Here is a 13,000-nt window from a genome sequence, read left to right as displayed (position 1 = left end):
AGACTGGAGCTTTACTTGTTGGAGAAGAAGGTTTTGATTGGGCTTTGTGGCCCAAAAATGTGACCCGACCCGAGCCTGTTTTTATTTTTCTTTTATTTTTTGATTTTCTTTAGAAGACGAAGGAAGAGGAAAAACCCTTCTTCTCCAACACGAAAGTATATCATAAATCACACCATCCCTCTCTGCAGAAGCAGCACTCATCGCATTGAAGCAAATCAAGCACTAATTCGGTAACTCTCTCTCTCTCTCTCTCTCTCTCTCTTTCTCTCTCTACACGCACATATGGTGGTGTAGGTCTCTGTGACTCTACTGAATGGCGAGTGAGAGTTGATAAAGAACTGAGCTTTTTATTTCTCGCGATTTCTCACTATTTTCTGTTTGGGTTCCGAGAAATTTCAATTTTTACCACTGTAATCCCGATCATATTTAGTATAGAATGTAGTTGGGTAAAACCCCTTTTGCTGGTTTACCGAGCTAGAGATGGATCTGTCTGTAATCTCTGATAGAAATTTTGTGCTTTATTACTGCTGATTCAGATCAATCTCCAAGTTCCAATCAGACCAAAATGTTTCTCACAAGGTGAATTGCATTTTTGAGAATTTTTTGAAGTGAATTATTTGTCTCGAATTATATATAATATGTGTATACTTAATTTCTTGTTGATTTGATTGTGGGGTTTGTGCGTGTTGTGAAGGACTGAGTATGACAGAGGAGTAAACACTTTCTCTCCCGAAGGCAGGTTGTTTCAGGTTGAGTATGCCATTGAGGCCATCAAGGTACTTATCCTTATTAATCCTTGCTTTCGCACCAATTCAAAAATCTTAACAATTTTTTGCTGTATTTATAAATAAAAGGTAGGATTTCGAGTAGTTGGTGTTATAAAGTTATTGGTTTTGACGTATTACAGTTGGGTTCGACTGCAATTGGGCTAAAGACGAAAGAAGGTGTTGTGCTTGCTGTGGAGAAGCGCATCACTTCGCCTTTGCTGGTCTGTAAACTCTCTCTTTATATGACTTCTATGTGCTTGGCAATTTTTACTTTTTGTTGTTAATAGTTTTTATGGCTATATTTCAAACCAAAGCTGCTAGACCATATCTTTTCAAACAAAATAAAATTCCTATGAGGTTGTTTCAAATGTATGTAATAGCATCTCTTGATTTTTTTGGAAGTTGACTTGTTATAGATCCTTTGTCCTTCAACACATGGTACTTTTTGTGTCTGGCGTTAGCAAATTGTCAGTATCATGTTGTTTAAGAATCATGCATACATTAGGAGCAGTAAAGCCTCTGAAAGGTTTATTTTAGATCTCATCTTAAAATTGTATTGGGGTGGATCAACTTTTGTCTTCCAAAATGTTTCTTTTGTCTTCTCACCTTGTTTTTCGTGGATTTAGTTGTTCATTTTTCAAATCTGGAGATTTGCAGTTTCATTGATGAATGCTACTGTATACTGTTTGCTTTCAGGAACCCAGCAGTGTGGAGAAAATTATGGAAATTGATGACCATATAGGATGTGCCATGAGTGGACTGATTGCTGATGCTCGTACACTTGTTGAACATGCGCGAGTTGAAACTCAGGTAATTTTCTTGGTGGTTATACACATTGATCTCCTAACCTTTTTACTGGTTTACTAACTTCCAGTTTTTTGCAGAATCATAGGTTCTCCTATGGTGAGCCAATGACTGTGGAGTCTACAACACAAGCTCTTTGTGATCTTGCCCTACGATTTGGTGAAGGTGATGAAGAGTCCATGGTAATGGCCATTTCATTTCTTAGTTTATATGAAAATTCATGTTTTTAATCTTTAGTCAAATAATTAAGTTTGTTTACTTTGGGAAACGCTAATATAATATAATACTCGTCTTCGTTAAAGTTTATTGAACTGTTCTGTTCATTTTATAGCAATTTATGATCAAGCACTTTACGATGAAATTCTAGAGTTTTTTAAGATACCTGTTTACCTTTGAGAAAGAGATAAACCATGATGTAGTTGGCATTATTTTTTATATTAGTGAAGTATCTTTTGGCACTATACAACATTCCCTTTGTACTGTTCCTGTATTCTTATTGATATGTAATACGCCATTGCTATACGCTTGGCTCTTTATATTCTTTTTTGCAGTCTCGACCATTCGGGGTATCTCTCCTAATTGCTGGTCATGATGAGCATGGGCCCAGCTTGTAAGTGATACTTGGTCGACTTTGTCTTGCAGTATTCGACATGTATAAACATTGATAAGCGATAAGATGCTTTATAAAAACTGAAAAATAAAAAATCCCCAAATCGTTGCTTCTGTTTCGTACATCCTCTTCTCTTTCAAGTACTCATTTTTTTCTCTGAATTAAATCTGTTTCCTGTTGCTGCAGGTACTACACTGATCCATCTGGCACATTTTGGCAGTGCAATGCAAAAGCTATTGGTTCAGGTTCGGAGGGAGCAGACAGCTCTCTTCAAGAGCAATACAACAAGGTATCTTTGCTTGTTTTAAGTTTAACTGATGTATTCTTATTTCCATAAACATATCTTACCGGGTCAACCGACCTGTCAACCTTCTCAATAAGGAGTATGAAATGGTTCTACACATGATTGACCTTCTAGGTCGAAGCCATTTTTTTTTTCTTTTGAGACTATTTTATGGTAGAAACAAGATATGGAGGAACTTCCTTCTTCTTCATGCTTTTTCAACTATATAGGTTAATATTTTCACGTATTGATGGTTTTCAGGACTTGACTCTTCTAGAAGCTGAGACAATTGCTCTGTCTATCCTTAAGCAAGTTATGGAAGAAAAGGTGACGTATTATAATAGATATAGGTTTTGTATGCATACTTTACTTGAGCGTTGTTCTAATTTTCATAGGATTTACACTGATTGACCTATGGTACTGTTTTCAGGTGACACCCAACAATGTAGATATCGCAAAGGTTTCTCCAACATATCATCTGTATACCCCCTCTGAGGTGGAGGCCGTCATTGCTCGCCTATAAGTTCTCGTGTTTCTCTGAATCGAATTTGTTTCTTGTCACTACTGTTTTTGCTAAGTTTAAAGAAATGGATTTCGGATTTGTTTCTGGTTAACCAGTAAAAGTCATTCGGTAGTGCAGTGCAATACTAAAACATTCCGAGGATATTATCATCTTACTTTGATGAGCAGATGCCTTCCTGCGCTCTAATGAATGATTTCATGTGAACTCGAAACTTTGTCGCTGTCATTTTGTTTTGTGCACAAATCTGTGGTCAATGCAGGCAAGCAGTTGGAATGTGATGCCTTTTATCTTACATGTTGAAGTCGGTTTCCGTTTGTGTTTCTACTGCAGGCCAGCAGTAGAATTGCACCGTGCTATTAGACCACTTTCACGCTCTATACCTGTGTTTGATTGCAGAGCGGTAATTAGATTTGGAGCTATGAAAGCTGTTTCTTTTACAAGAAAATTAATGAAAATAACTTGAAAATTGAGTTTTAACGATAAGAACAAAATAAAAGGTAAACTGAATAATGCCAGGATTGATTTTTTAACGTAAAAATATGGTTTTTCGTTAAAGTGAACAGTAACAACGGTCGCTCTAAAACTTCTTAGTTTCGGGTGTTATTCTCCTTCCCTTGACCAAGAGATAGAGCTCAGAAGTTGAACTCGCTCAGCCGGGCGTTTCAAAATATATCAAGTTAATTGGTTCTTTTGGATGAAATTAACCTTGTGGATTATCAAGTTAATTGGTCCTCTTGCACACTGTTTATTTTTAGTCCTTAGATTGAATAAATTGAAGAAAAATTAAGGACCAAGGATACACATGGTGTGCACGAGAAGAAAAAAGGTGTGCGTTTGTCATTACCATTCCTTAGATCAGCAGATTGTATGGTTGAAGGCACTGAATTCTGATCATGCTAAAATAAACAAACGCTAAAATTTCCAAACAATAAAAAATTGCTCAACTTGTTTACACGGAAAACGAGAAAACCGGTTAAGGTGTTTGGATATATGAAATGAAGACCCATTGAAATTGCTTCGTTAAAAAAATGCTATTATGAGGCGAGATTCAGAGTAAAAGGAGCAGAGGAAGATCTAGGAAAACTTGGAAAGAAGCTTTAAGAAAATACATGGAGTACTTAGAGTTAATGGACGGCTTGGCGCAAAACCAAGCGCAATAGCGTTGTCGGATTAATACAGTCATTTCCACTCAGTAGGATAGAGGCTTTGTTGTTGTTGTAATAAAAAAATTGCTCCACTGAAAGGGAAATCTGATATTTCATAAATAAACCAACGGGTTCACTTGTTTACATGAACCCTCTTATTGCTCCAGGGGGACCTTCGTAACAGTTCAAAAATATATGAATCCCTTCTAGTTACATACAAATTAATCCCAGGTAACGCTACAGTCACGCTAAGCCTTTCAAGCGCTATTCTTAATGTCCAGGACTGAACTACTGTGTATAGCAACTATATTCAAGAACAAAAATCATTGGAATTTTGATATTCTATCGAACTACGAGTCCCGATGAAATTTTATTGCAAACCTGTTCTCAATTCTCACCCATCCTTAGCTGCCAACCCTACCCTGGGCGTATGACGCCGCTATCTATCTCTTTGGCAAAGGTCATCTGAAGCGACAGCATCAGCAGAGCGACATAAAGTGAAGGCCGCACCATCAGAAGCATTGCCAAAATGGTCAAGCAACCATTCTGGATTTTGATTTCCTGCACAACAGAAAATAAGAACCATGTAATTCAAATTCGAAATCAAATATAATTACGTATGAAGGTAGAACAAATCAAAATATAAGATCCAGGAAAGCGAGTTTTGTGGACACAGCAATAGGGTTAATTTTACTTCTCTGTAGGGGTTGTTTGTCAAAAATGCAACTGATACGAGAACTTAAATCATATAGTAACAAAACAAGTAAGGACTCGTTTCAAAGCATATTTGATACTTTCTGTCCAAATAAGGCTAACGGAGTACAATGTCTTCTGCCTAGATGCGAAAAATGGATCAGAGTTCAGAAATATGTAAAGTGCAGAATGTCCCATCTTTACCTGAAGAACATTAGGTCATTAAATTCACTCGTAAATCATGCTAGGGTTGCCCTCTTGCCTTTTGCATCTCTCGACTGCAAAACCATTATTTGTTAGTCGTAAAGTAAATTCTTTCTTTAAAGTATAAAAACATGAGCCTACAGGAACTACGAAAGGAACTTAGAGAGAGATGAAGAGACAGACCTGTGCAGCAACAGATCTCTTTGAATCCAAGAACTGGTTGTAAATGCCATACAATCTTGTCTTCTCAGCTTCAGAAACAGATGGTCTTGCCCTCGAAGCAGTAGACTTCAAGAGAGCATCAGAAATAACTGGCTTCTTCCCTGGATCATTGGTATCTTCAGCATTTAGAATCTCATGCACTGCTGCAAGCTGAGCATCTGAGAGCAGAGCTTGAAGGTCGGCCCCACTAAATCCCTCAGTCATATAAGCTATGGCTCTTAAATCCACATCGTCATCCATTGGTAGCTGAAGCAATAGAAATAAAACATAATTAAATTCCAAAATGAAAACAAGATATACTGGAAAAGCATTGGATTTCGGAGTAACAACTCTCGCTACTATCGAGTTAGGGGACTTGGCTACAATGCCACAAAATATCCAAATAGAAGTTAAAAGTACATGCATTAATCATATAATGTTAATTACTGACCTTTTTCGAAAGGACCGTCAAAATATCCAACCTTTCACGCAGAGATGGAAAATCACAAAACAGAAGGCGATCTAGCCTACCAGGTCTCAACAGTGCAGCATCAAGTAAATCTGGTCTACTGCTTAACATGAAAATCCAGTCTTTTTTTCATTAGATAAGTAGTCAATGGGAAAACATATTAGCAGACAAGATGACATATACTCAGTCAAGACGAAGCAAATATGATAGAAGCAATCCACAAACAGGATTTTCGTTTGCATAGGAGGAACAATATCAACATAAAAACACGAAGGTAGTTAAGCACAAGATTCGGTTTCTTGTTCTAGCACGAATATAGTATTCCTGTATGGGTCATAATCACGAGTATTACAATCGCTAAATTGACTTTCTGTATAAAATTTAATTGATCACCACAATTGACAGTACTTCGAACAAAGATATTCTGACCCAAAGACTGATATCTGGATTCAACATTTAAAAATGAATCTAAAAATAAAACCATTACTCAGACGAGAAACTAACCTTGTTGCAGCAAAAACAAAAACACCAGTCAAAACTTCAACACCATCCAATTCGGTCAGAAACTGTGAGAAAGGGAGATATCAGGATAAGAAAATTAGCTATGACAAGAAGAAAAAAATAAAATAGGATAAAAACACAAGAGAAACCTGATTGACGACACGATCAGTTACTCCAGTATTGTCATGCCCTCTTTTGGGGGCTATGGAATCAAATTCATCAAAAAAGAGAAGACATGGTGCTGCAGCAGCAGCTTTGGAGAATATATCCCGAACCTAGACATCAGCAGCATTCAATGTGCATTACACCTCACAAAATATCATTATAACATATAAGGATTGAGATCTGTGTGAACCAGTAGAGGAAAAGACACATAAATTATGTGAATAAATGGGGCATAGAGGCTACAAGAAATCAACTCAAAAGGGATTTACTTATGCAAAGAAATAAACCACCACTTACAGCTTGCTCAGAAGCGCCAATGTATTTATTCAAGAGTTCAGGTCCCTTGATGGATATAAATCTAAGTGAACAAGCTGCAGCAGCAGAACCAACTATGTGCGTCTTTCCACAGCCAGGTGGACCATACAATAGAATATTTGATCGCAACCTTAAAGGAGCTTTGGCAAATATATTTGGAAACCTTGAAGGCAATTCAATCATCTGATATTGATCATATAGGAATTGGAGATAAGAGAACTATCAGATTTTAAAAGTCAAGTACCGAAACAAATGCATTATATATGACATGAAAAGTAAGATATGATAGCAGTATAACATATAAAACCAATATTACAAACATAAACAAACTAATAAACAAGCCAATATTACAAAACTAATTGATACAATCATACCTCTTTAATTGAATTGCGGATGTCAACAAGACCGCCAACATCATCCCACCCAGACCGGCCACCTTCAGGAGCAGATTTAGTGATGTCGCGCATGGCAACTGGAAGGAAATCATGCATTGCCCGAGAGAAATCATCCCTAAGTAAAGTGGGCTTTTCACAATTGTCGACAGATAAATGATGAGGCAGAAAACGACCAATGGCAGCATGAACAGTTCTATCAACCAAGATTTCCTGAAACAGATGCATTGTTAAGATAGTCAATATCAAAACTAGATCTAACATAATTTCAATAACTCTCAATGATCAGAATACCTACAAAAACATTCTAAACATGAAAGTCGTACCACAGGCAGAAAAAGTCATGCTTGAAGCACTAAAAAGGATTCTCTTTTGTGCACATGAAAAGAAAACTGACACAAATGTATTAAATCAGAGACAAAGAGGTCTCCATATTCATTTGTACCAGTAAGTAGGCAGCTCTCTCTCAAACTACTACAAATATTCTAACATCTAAAAAACGACCTTTAAATATGTGTGTACATGTATATTGGGGGCCTGGACAGTTTAGGTTTAAATTGCACTTTTCAAGGCAGATTATCAGTTTTCACTATATTATAGGTGGCGAAAACATTATCATGTGGCAAGCATTCATTTATCAAGAATTCAAATTTCTATGGTAGAAAGATAAGGATGCAACAAGGGAGTAATATAAGAGCTTGTAAAGCATATAAAAGTGACTTCTACATATCGTTGCACTACTCCCCCTCTTCTACATATCGTTGCACTACTCCCCCTCCCCAAAGAACTGAAGAAGTAATTTTAAAACAGGCAAAATACCAGATCATATGAATCATAGCCATCACATTTGGAAGCTACATCTTCTAAGATATCATCAGAACATTGTAAGCAGCGTCTCTGAATTTCATGCTTTAAAATGGCTGCACGTTCTGAGGCAGCAGGAGCAGGCAATTGCACGTGAAAATCAAACCTTCCTGATAACATCAAAAGTCAAAAGCAGAGCAGTCTTAAATTTTAATTAAACTATAAAAAAAAAAAAAAAAAAAAGAAGACAAATATCTGCTATGAATCTACCGCAATTATAATGCAGTACTCATTCTACGTTCAGAAAGAACAAACCTGAAGAGCTTAATGACTGTGGTATACTCTCTAAAGACTTTATTGAAGCTATGAATGCAAGCGGACCAATTCCACATGTGTTCTTCCTTTTTTCCTGTTCAAAGTTACAATAGAATCCTTAGCTTGAATAAGGACAAAAACAACAGTAGAATTATTGCATTTCATCATGTTGGTATAATAGATTCAAAGCTATGTCATTCAGGTATTACAATAACAAACACAGAATAGGCTAGGATTTTATCCTAATTTTGCAAGTGCTTCCAATTCTGGTTTGAGCAGCACACTCCAAATATTTTTTTAATAAAGGGCTTGAAAGGAAATATCAGATATAAATGACTCATGGACTCCAGAATACAGGGATAAGCTATGGAGAAATTTTCTGATTCTACGTTTCTCCCTAATTTTAGTTCAAGCAGAACCGAGACTTGAGGGTCATAGATCGATAAGATTAGGGACTGTTTTGTGAAACAGCTCCATTACAAATTGGCGTATCAATTTAGAGACAAATGAATGACAGCATTTATATACTCACTTTCAGGTTTGAAAGAACTGTTTCTACAAATTTTATTTGGATCCCACAAGCCTAATTTGAACCTGAAATAAGCTTTCCATTTATTCATTGCAGTGCCAAATACATTATATTGTACTAGTCTAGCATACTAAATCAATTCTAGTACCAAGTCCCAAAAGTCACGGTTGTATGTTAGAATATTAATAAGTAACACTTTAACATCAGCATTATAGCTAACATCCTAGGAACCATCCCTATAGTATTTACCCAATATTCATCCATAATGTCAATGAGAAATTCTGTCAGTGCAAGCACAGAGGTTGAAGCTTGAGATCCTTCGGAGTCTGAAGAGGATGAAACAATGCTATCAAGATCATCAAGAATTACAAGAGATGGAGCATGGTCTAAAGCCTCAGATATATAGCTCAAAAGCGCTTGGCGAATGGTCGAGGCCTTTTCCAAGGCAAGTTGAGAACAAGGTACAAAAACTCTGCCAAGGCAAAAAGAGGCATTAGAATACATTTATGTTTTTACCCATCAGTACACCTCTCTTACATATACAATTCACAAAGTTAGAAGTTTTAATGCAAATTCATCACGATGACACCATACATGTGCGCTAAGAGGTTTTCATGTTCTTCGAGACACTTAGCAACAGTTCTCGCCAATAATGTCTTTCCCGAACCCTGATAGGAGAAAAAGGTGAAGAAAAAAACACATCAAATCAAATATTTAATATATAAAAAAAATTGTTTCCTAGGATAACACCGTAACAGCTTATGAAGATTAACTTCCTGATATTAATATCAAATTAAAATTGATTTAAAAAAAATTGCATTTTTCATAGCAAAAAAAAAATTGCATTTTTCATATAAAAAAAAAAAAAAAAAAAAAAAAGAGAAAAAAAAGAAAAAGAGAAGTCCATTGGGAAAAAGCTTGACAAAACCAAAACTTGATCTGTTCATTGAGAAAATTTGATCCTGTAGCTGTCCCCAAATAGTGGCACTAAGATTCTAAGGGATCAAATTGATAAGTAGAAAAAGAGTATAGGAAATTAAAGTACCCTGCTTATGTTTAGACAATAAGCATTTACCTGATCACTATACTAATGTTTAAACTATCAGGGACTTTTAACACCTTAATCATTTATACCCACGACCCAATGACAATTGCACGACAATAGCAGAAAATTGAAGATCCATCAGAAAAGAAACACCACATCTTTACACGGTTAACCGCCACATAAGTGTTTTAAGTTTTAACTTAAGAATTCAGATACATCACCCAGTGGAAAAACTAAATCTGAAAAGTTAATAAACTCACAGGAGGTCCATATAGCAGAACATGTCCAGGGAGAGGAAGATCGTGTGAGCTGAACCATGCCCCAGAAGCAGGAGATAACAACACCAACATCCCTACATAGGAAAACATAATGTATTAGGGAACACAATGGAATTCTTAAAGGGGTAAGAGTAAATATAATTTACAATTCTCATAGGAATCGGTGAACATATAAAGGTGTCAGAATAGAAAACAACTCCACAAGGTAATACGAATACCTACTATTTAAAACGTCAGAAGCAATTGTCCCCATCCAGCTCAAGGTTGATACATCAGAATTGATATCTTTTTCAGACATTCTCTCTCTAACCGAATTAAAGGTCACAGGATCGGCCATCTTAGGATCGACCACCTTCAGCTTCCCAATTGACTCTACACCTCCAATATTATCGTTACCTTTGTTTCTTTCATCAAATACAAGCTCATATGCATTTCCAGCAAGTTGAGATTCATTGGAGAATTTCAGTACATACAAGATTTCAACTGGTTGCTCAACATTCTTCTTTTTGTTTTCAAGGGATCCATCCAATGATTCTTGTAGCTTTTCCTCAATCTTAAATTTATGCCCCTTCACTTCAAAGTGAAGTATAGTTTCATTTCCCAAAACTAAGGAATTAACTTTTTCTCCTGCATTGGAAGCAATAGCATCAAATTGTCCAAGGACCCACGCTTTAACAAGACTCTCTACTCCCTTTAACTCATCAGAATGCAGAGCCGCCTCTTCATCTTCTTTGCAAGAAGATTCACATGAAAAACCAGCAACAACTTTGTCGTGGGTTGACCAATCAGCAACATCTATATAGGTGCTTGAGCCGGTCGTCAGAAGCATGTTTTTCTTCTTGCGAAGTTTATGCCTTTCAAGAACATCTAGACCATTTCTTTCAACAGCTTTGTCCTTCAATATCTTAAAGTGACAAGGAGAAAGTGAAAGGAATGGAATGTCATTCTTCAAAATACCATTGCATACCTTCAAATAAACCCCTGCAGGCATGATAGCAATCCCATTAAAACAATATGTTTCATCAATGAAAGGTTAGGATGTTCTTCTTTGCCTTATTAAGTGGCAAGCATAGCATACCCCATGAGCCACTTAATACAGGAAGTGACGGAAAATACTCGGGAAGACACCAACTTTTGTGATTAAATGTGAAAGAAACAGTGTGCTAATAAGCATCATACATGTATAATCAGAAGATTACATCCAACTAAGGCAACTAGAACAATCCAAAATCTAGATGGTGTTCCAATAGCATTTATCTGTTTAAAATAACATCCAAAATGTAATCTCTAACAAATATCATTCAAGTCTATAGTTCGATGTGCATTATAGCTAAAAAGTACTCTATTAGACTTTGTGTAGAATATACGCACATGAATGCAGACGAGTTCTCAAATAAAGACGAAGAGATTGGGCAATCATAACATGCCCTTTAGCAACTGAATCAGAAATCAACAGCCGAACAATTACTTCACGATTGTCCTTTTTGTCATTTCCACTGTTAGATTCCTTCAGAGTTGAACTGCTTCTTGTTTTCAACCCATCATTTTCAGAATTTTTCATGCTCTCTTTTGGTGATAATCTTGGTACTACAGCTACGAACTGAAGAGATTGTAATGAGAACATTTTTGCTGTTTCTGGGTGAACCATAGCAACAGAAGTGAGAACAACTCCAATCTCAACGCCCTTGACATAACTTTTGTGAACTAATCTCCTGTCCGGATCTTGAACGCGCAGTAGTGCCTTTGAAATATGATACTTTCCGTTAGAAGAGAGCATGGAAGGATCTCCATGTGGATTGACAGTCTTGCGTCTCTTTGGAGCAACTGCAACTTCAGTCCCTGGCACCAGTTGCACTGGTAATATCCCACAAGTAGACCAAGATATCAATACAGAGTACAACCACTAAGTCACGGCTCATCGATTTCAAATGCTAAGAATTCATTGAATAATTGGATTATGACAAAGCATACAGCATCTTACCCACCGCTTTCTTCGGGAAGGTTGAAGCAACTTGGAATGTAATGGAAGTGCGGCCATTCAACCACAAAGGAAATCTCATTTCTTCACGGAGAATCCTCACCTGCATTCATCAAATGTAAACAAACTAATGCTAATATTCGAATTTATAGATTTCAAGCAACCGAAAAGGTCACGAATTGACAACATCGGAGCACCTGATTCAAAATTGCAGCCTCTGCTAGCTCAGCATTAAGCTCCAAAACCTCCCAATCATCCTCAGTGGAAGGCTCAATAGTGACCAGAGTAGCCTTCTGCACATTCGAAAGAGCTTGAACTTGAACACTAGCGCGATCTGGCAACGAAATGCAATCCCCAAATTGCTGAGCAACCTGCAAAACAATCAGGCACACAATCACTGATCAAATTCTAGAGTTTTCCGTTGCAGAAGCAGAGAAATTGAAGTTGAAACTGAGATTACCTCAATAGCCTGAGAAGCGGAGGTGGCGCCGGACCAAGCGACGTTCCAGCGGTCGGCGGTGGAGGAAGAGCGGAGCTCGAGAGCGAGAACTGGCGGGAGGGATGGGGAGGAGGAGTGGAGGGTTTGGATTAGGGACAGGGGGAGGGAGACGAAGCAGTTGTCTATGCCTCCGACTAACCGGACCTCAAACTCCATGGCCGGAAAGAATCAGAGAGACGGAGTAGAGCTTCGTTTCGGGAAGAAGATAAAGAGTCAAGCTTGAGCAGTGCCGGAAAACGGTCGTCCCCCGAGGCTTTCTCGAGTTGAGTAAAATTACGTCATCCTCCCTCCCACCAAATTATCCCATTGATTTTTGGGTGTGTATATTTTATAACGTGTTTTTTTTCGAATTTTATAACTTGTTTATTAATTTGTCGGCTTTTTAGCTAAATGATTTCTGCGAGTGATGTAATTTTTAATTTCATCTTCAAAATTTAAAATTGATCAAAATAATTCTGAACTTGTTCACCTTCGATTATT

At 37.1% G+C, this 13,000-nt stretch overlaps 2 protein-coding genes across 4 annotated transcripts; one reads left to right on the top strand and one right to left on the bottom strand.

The window, feature by feature from the left end:
- The first annotated feature begins 43 nt into the window (after nt 1-43).
- LOC137724504 (proteasome subunit alpha type-5) lies at nt 44-3,198 on the top strand. The gene is made up of 10 exons (XM_068463245.2): nt 44-230; nt 537-579; nt 695-776; nt 908-988; nt 1,464-1,577; nt 1,652-1,753; nt 2,123-2,181; nt 2,368-2,470; nt 2,726-2,791; nt 2,895-3,198. Exons 2-10 carry the CDS (start codon nt 566-568, stop codon nt 2,985-2,987), a joined length of 714 nt encoding a protein of 237 aa, XP_068319346.1. The 5' UTR covers nt 44-230; nt 537-565; the 3' UTR covers nt 2,988-3,198.
- A 1,027-nt stretch (nt 3,199-4,225) lies between these two features.
- Nucleotides 4,226-12,877, bottom strand: PEX1 (peroxisome 1). 3 transcript variants are annotated; one of them, XM_068465601.2, is made up of 18 exons: nt 12,482-12,877; nt 12,219-12,392; nt 12,025-12,124; nt 11,415-11,897; nt 10,266-11,024; nt 10,026-10,117; nt 9,315-9,388; nt 8,970-9,192; nt 8,192-8,285; nt 7,892-8,046; nt 7,055-7,285; nt 6,663-6,863; nt 6,350-6,475; nt 6,204-6,265; nt 5,682-5,799; nt 5,213-5,497; nt 5,030-5,103; nt 4,226-4,693 (listed from the first exon to the last, which is right to left on the bottom strand). In XM_068465601.2, exons 1-17 carry the CDS (start codon nt 12,674-12,676, stop codon nt 5,065-5,067), a joined length of 3,411 nt encoding a protein of 1,136 aa, XP_068321702.2. In that variant the 5' UTR covers nt 12,677-12,877; the 3' UTR covers nt 4,226-4,693; nt 5,030-5,064. The 3 variants fall into 3 exon arrangements, with proteins under 3 accessions (XP_068321702.2, XP_088550131.1, XP_088550130.1); XM_088694005.1 differs by having other exon boundaries at nt 12,029-12,124; nt 12,482-12,820; XM_088694004.1 differs by lacking the exon at nt 6,663-6,863 and having other exon boundaries at nt 12,482-12,827.
- Nucleotides 12,878-13,000: the final 123 nt, after the last annotated feature.

This window comes from Pyrus communis, chromosome 5 (genome assembly GCF_041283825.1).
Source record: "Pyrus communis isolate YQ-2024b chromosome 5, ASM4128382v1, whole genome shotgun sequence".
Taxonomy (NCBI): Eukaryota; Viridiplantae; Streptophyta; class Magnoliopsida; order Rosales; family Rosaceae; genus Pyrus; species Pyrus communis.
The sequence above is the reverse complement of the archived record's forward strand: the minus strand, read 5'-3'. Positions and strand labels throughout refer to the sequence as shown.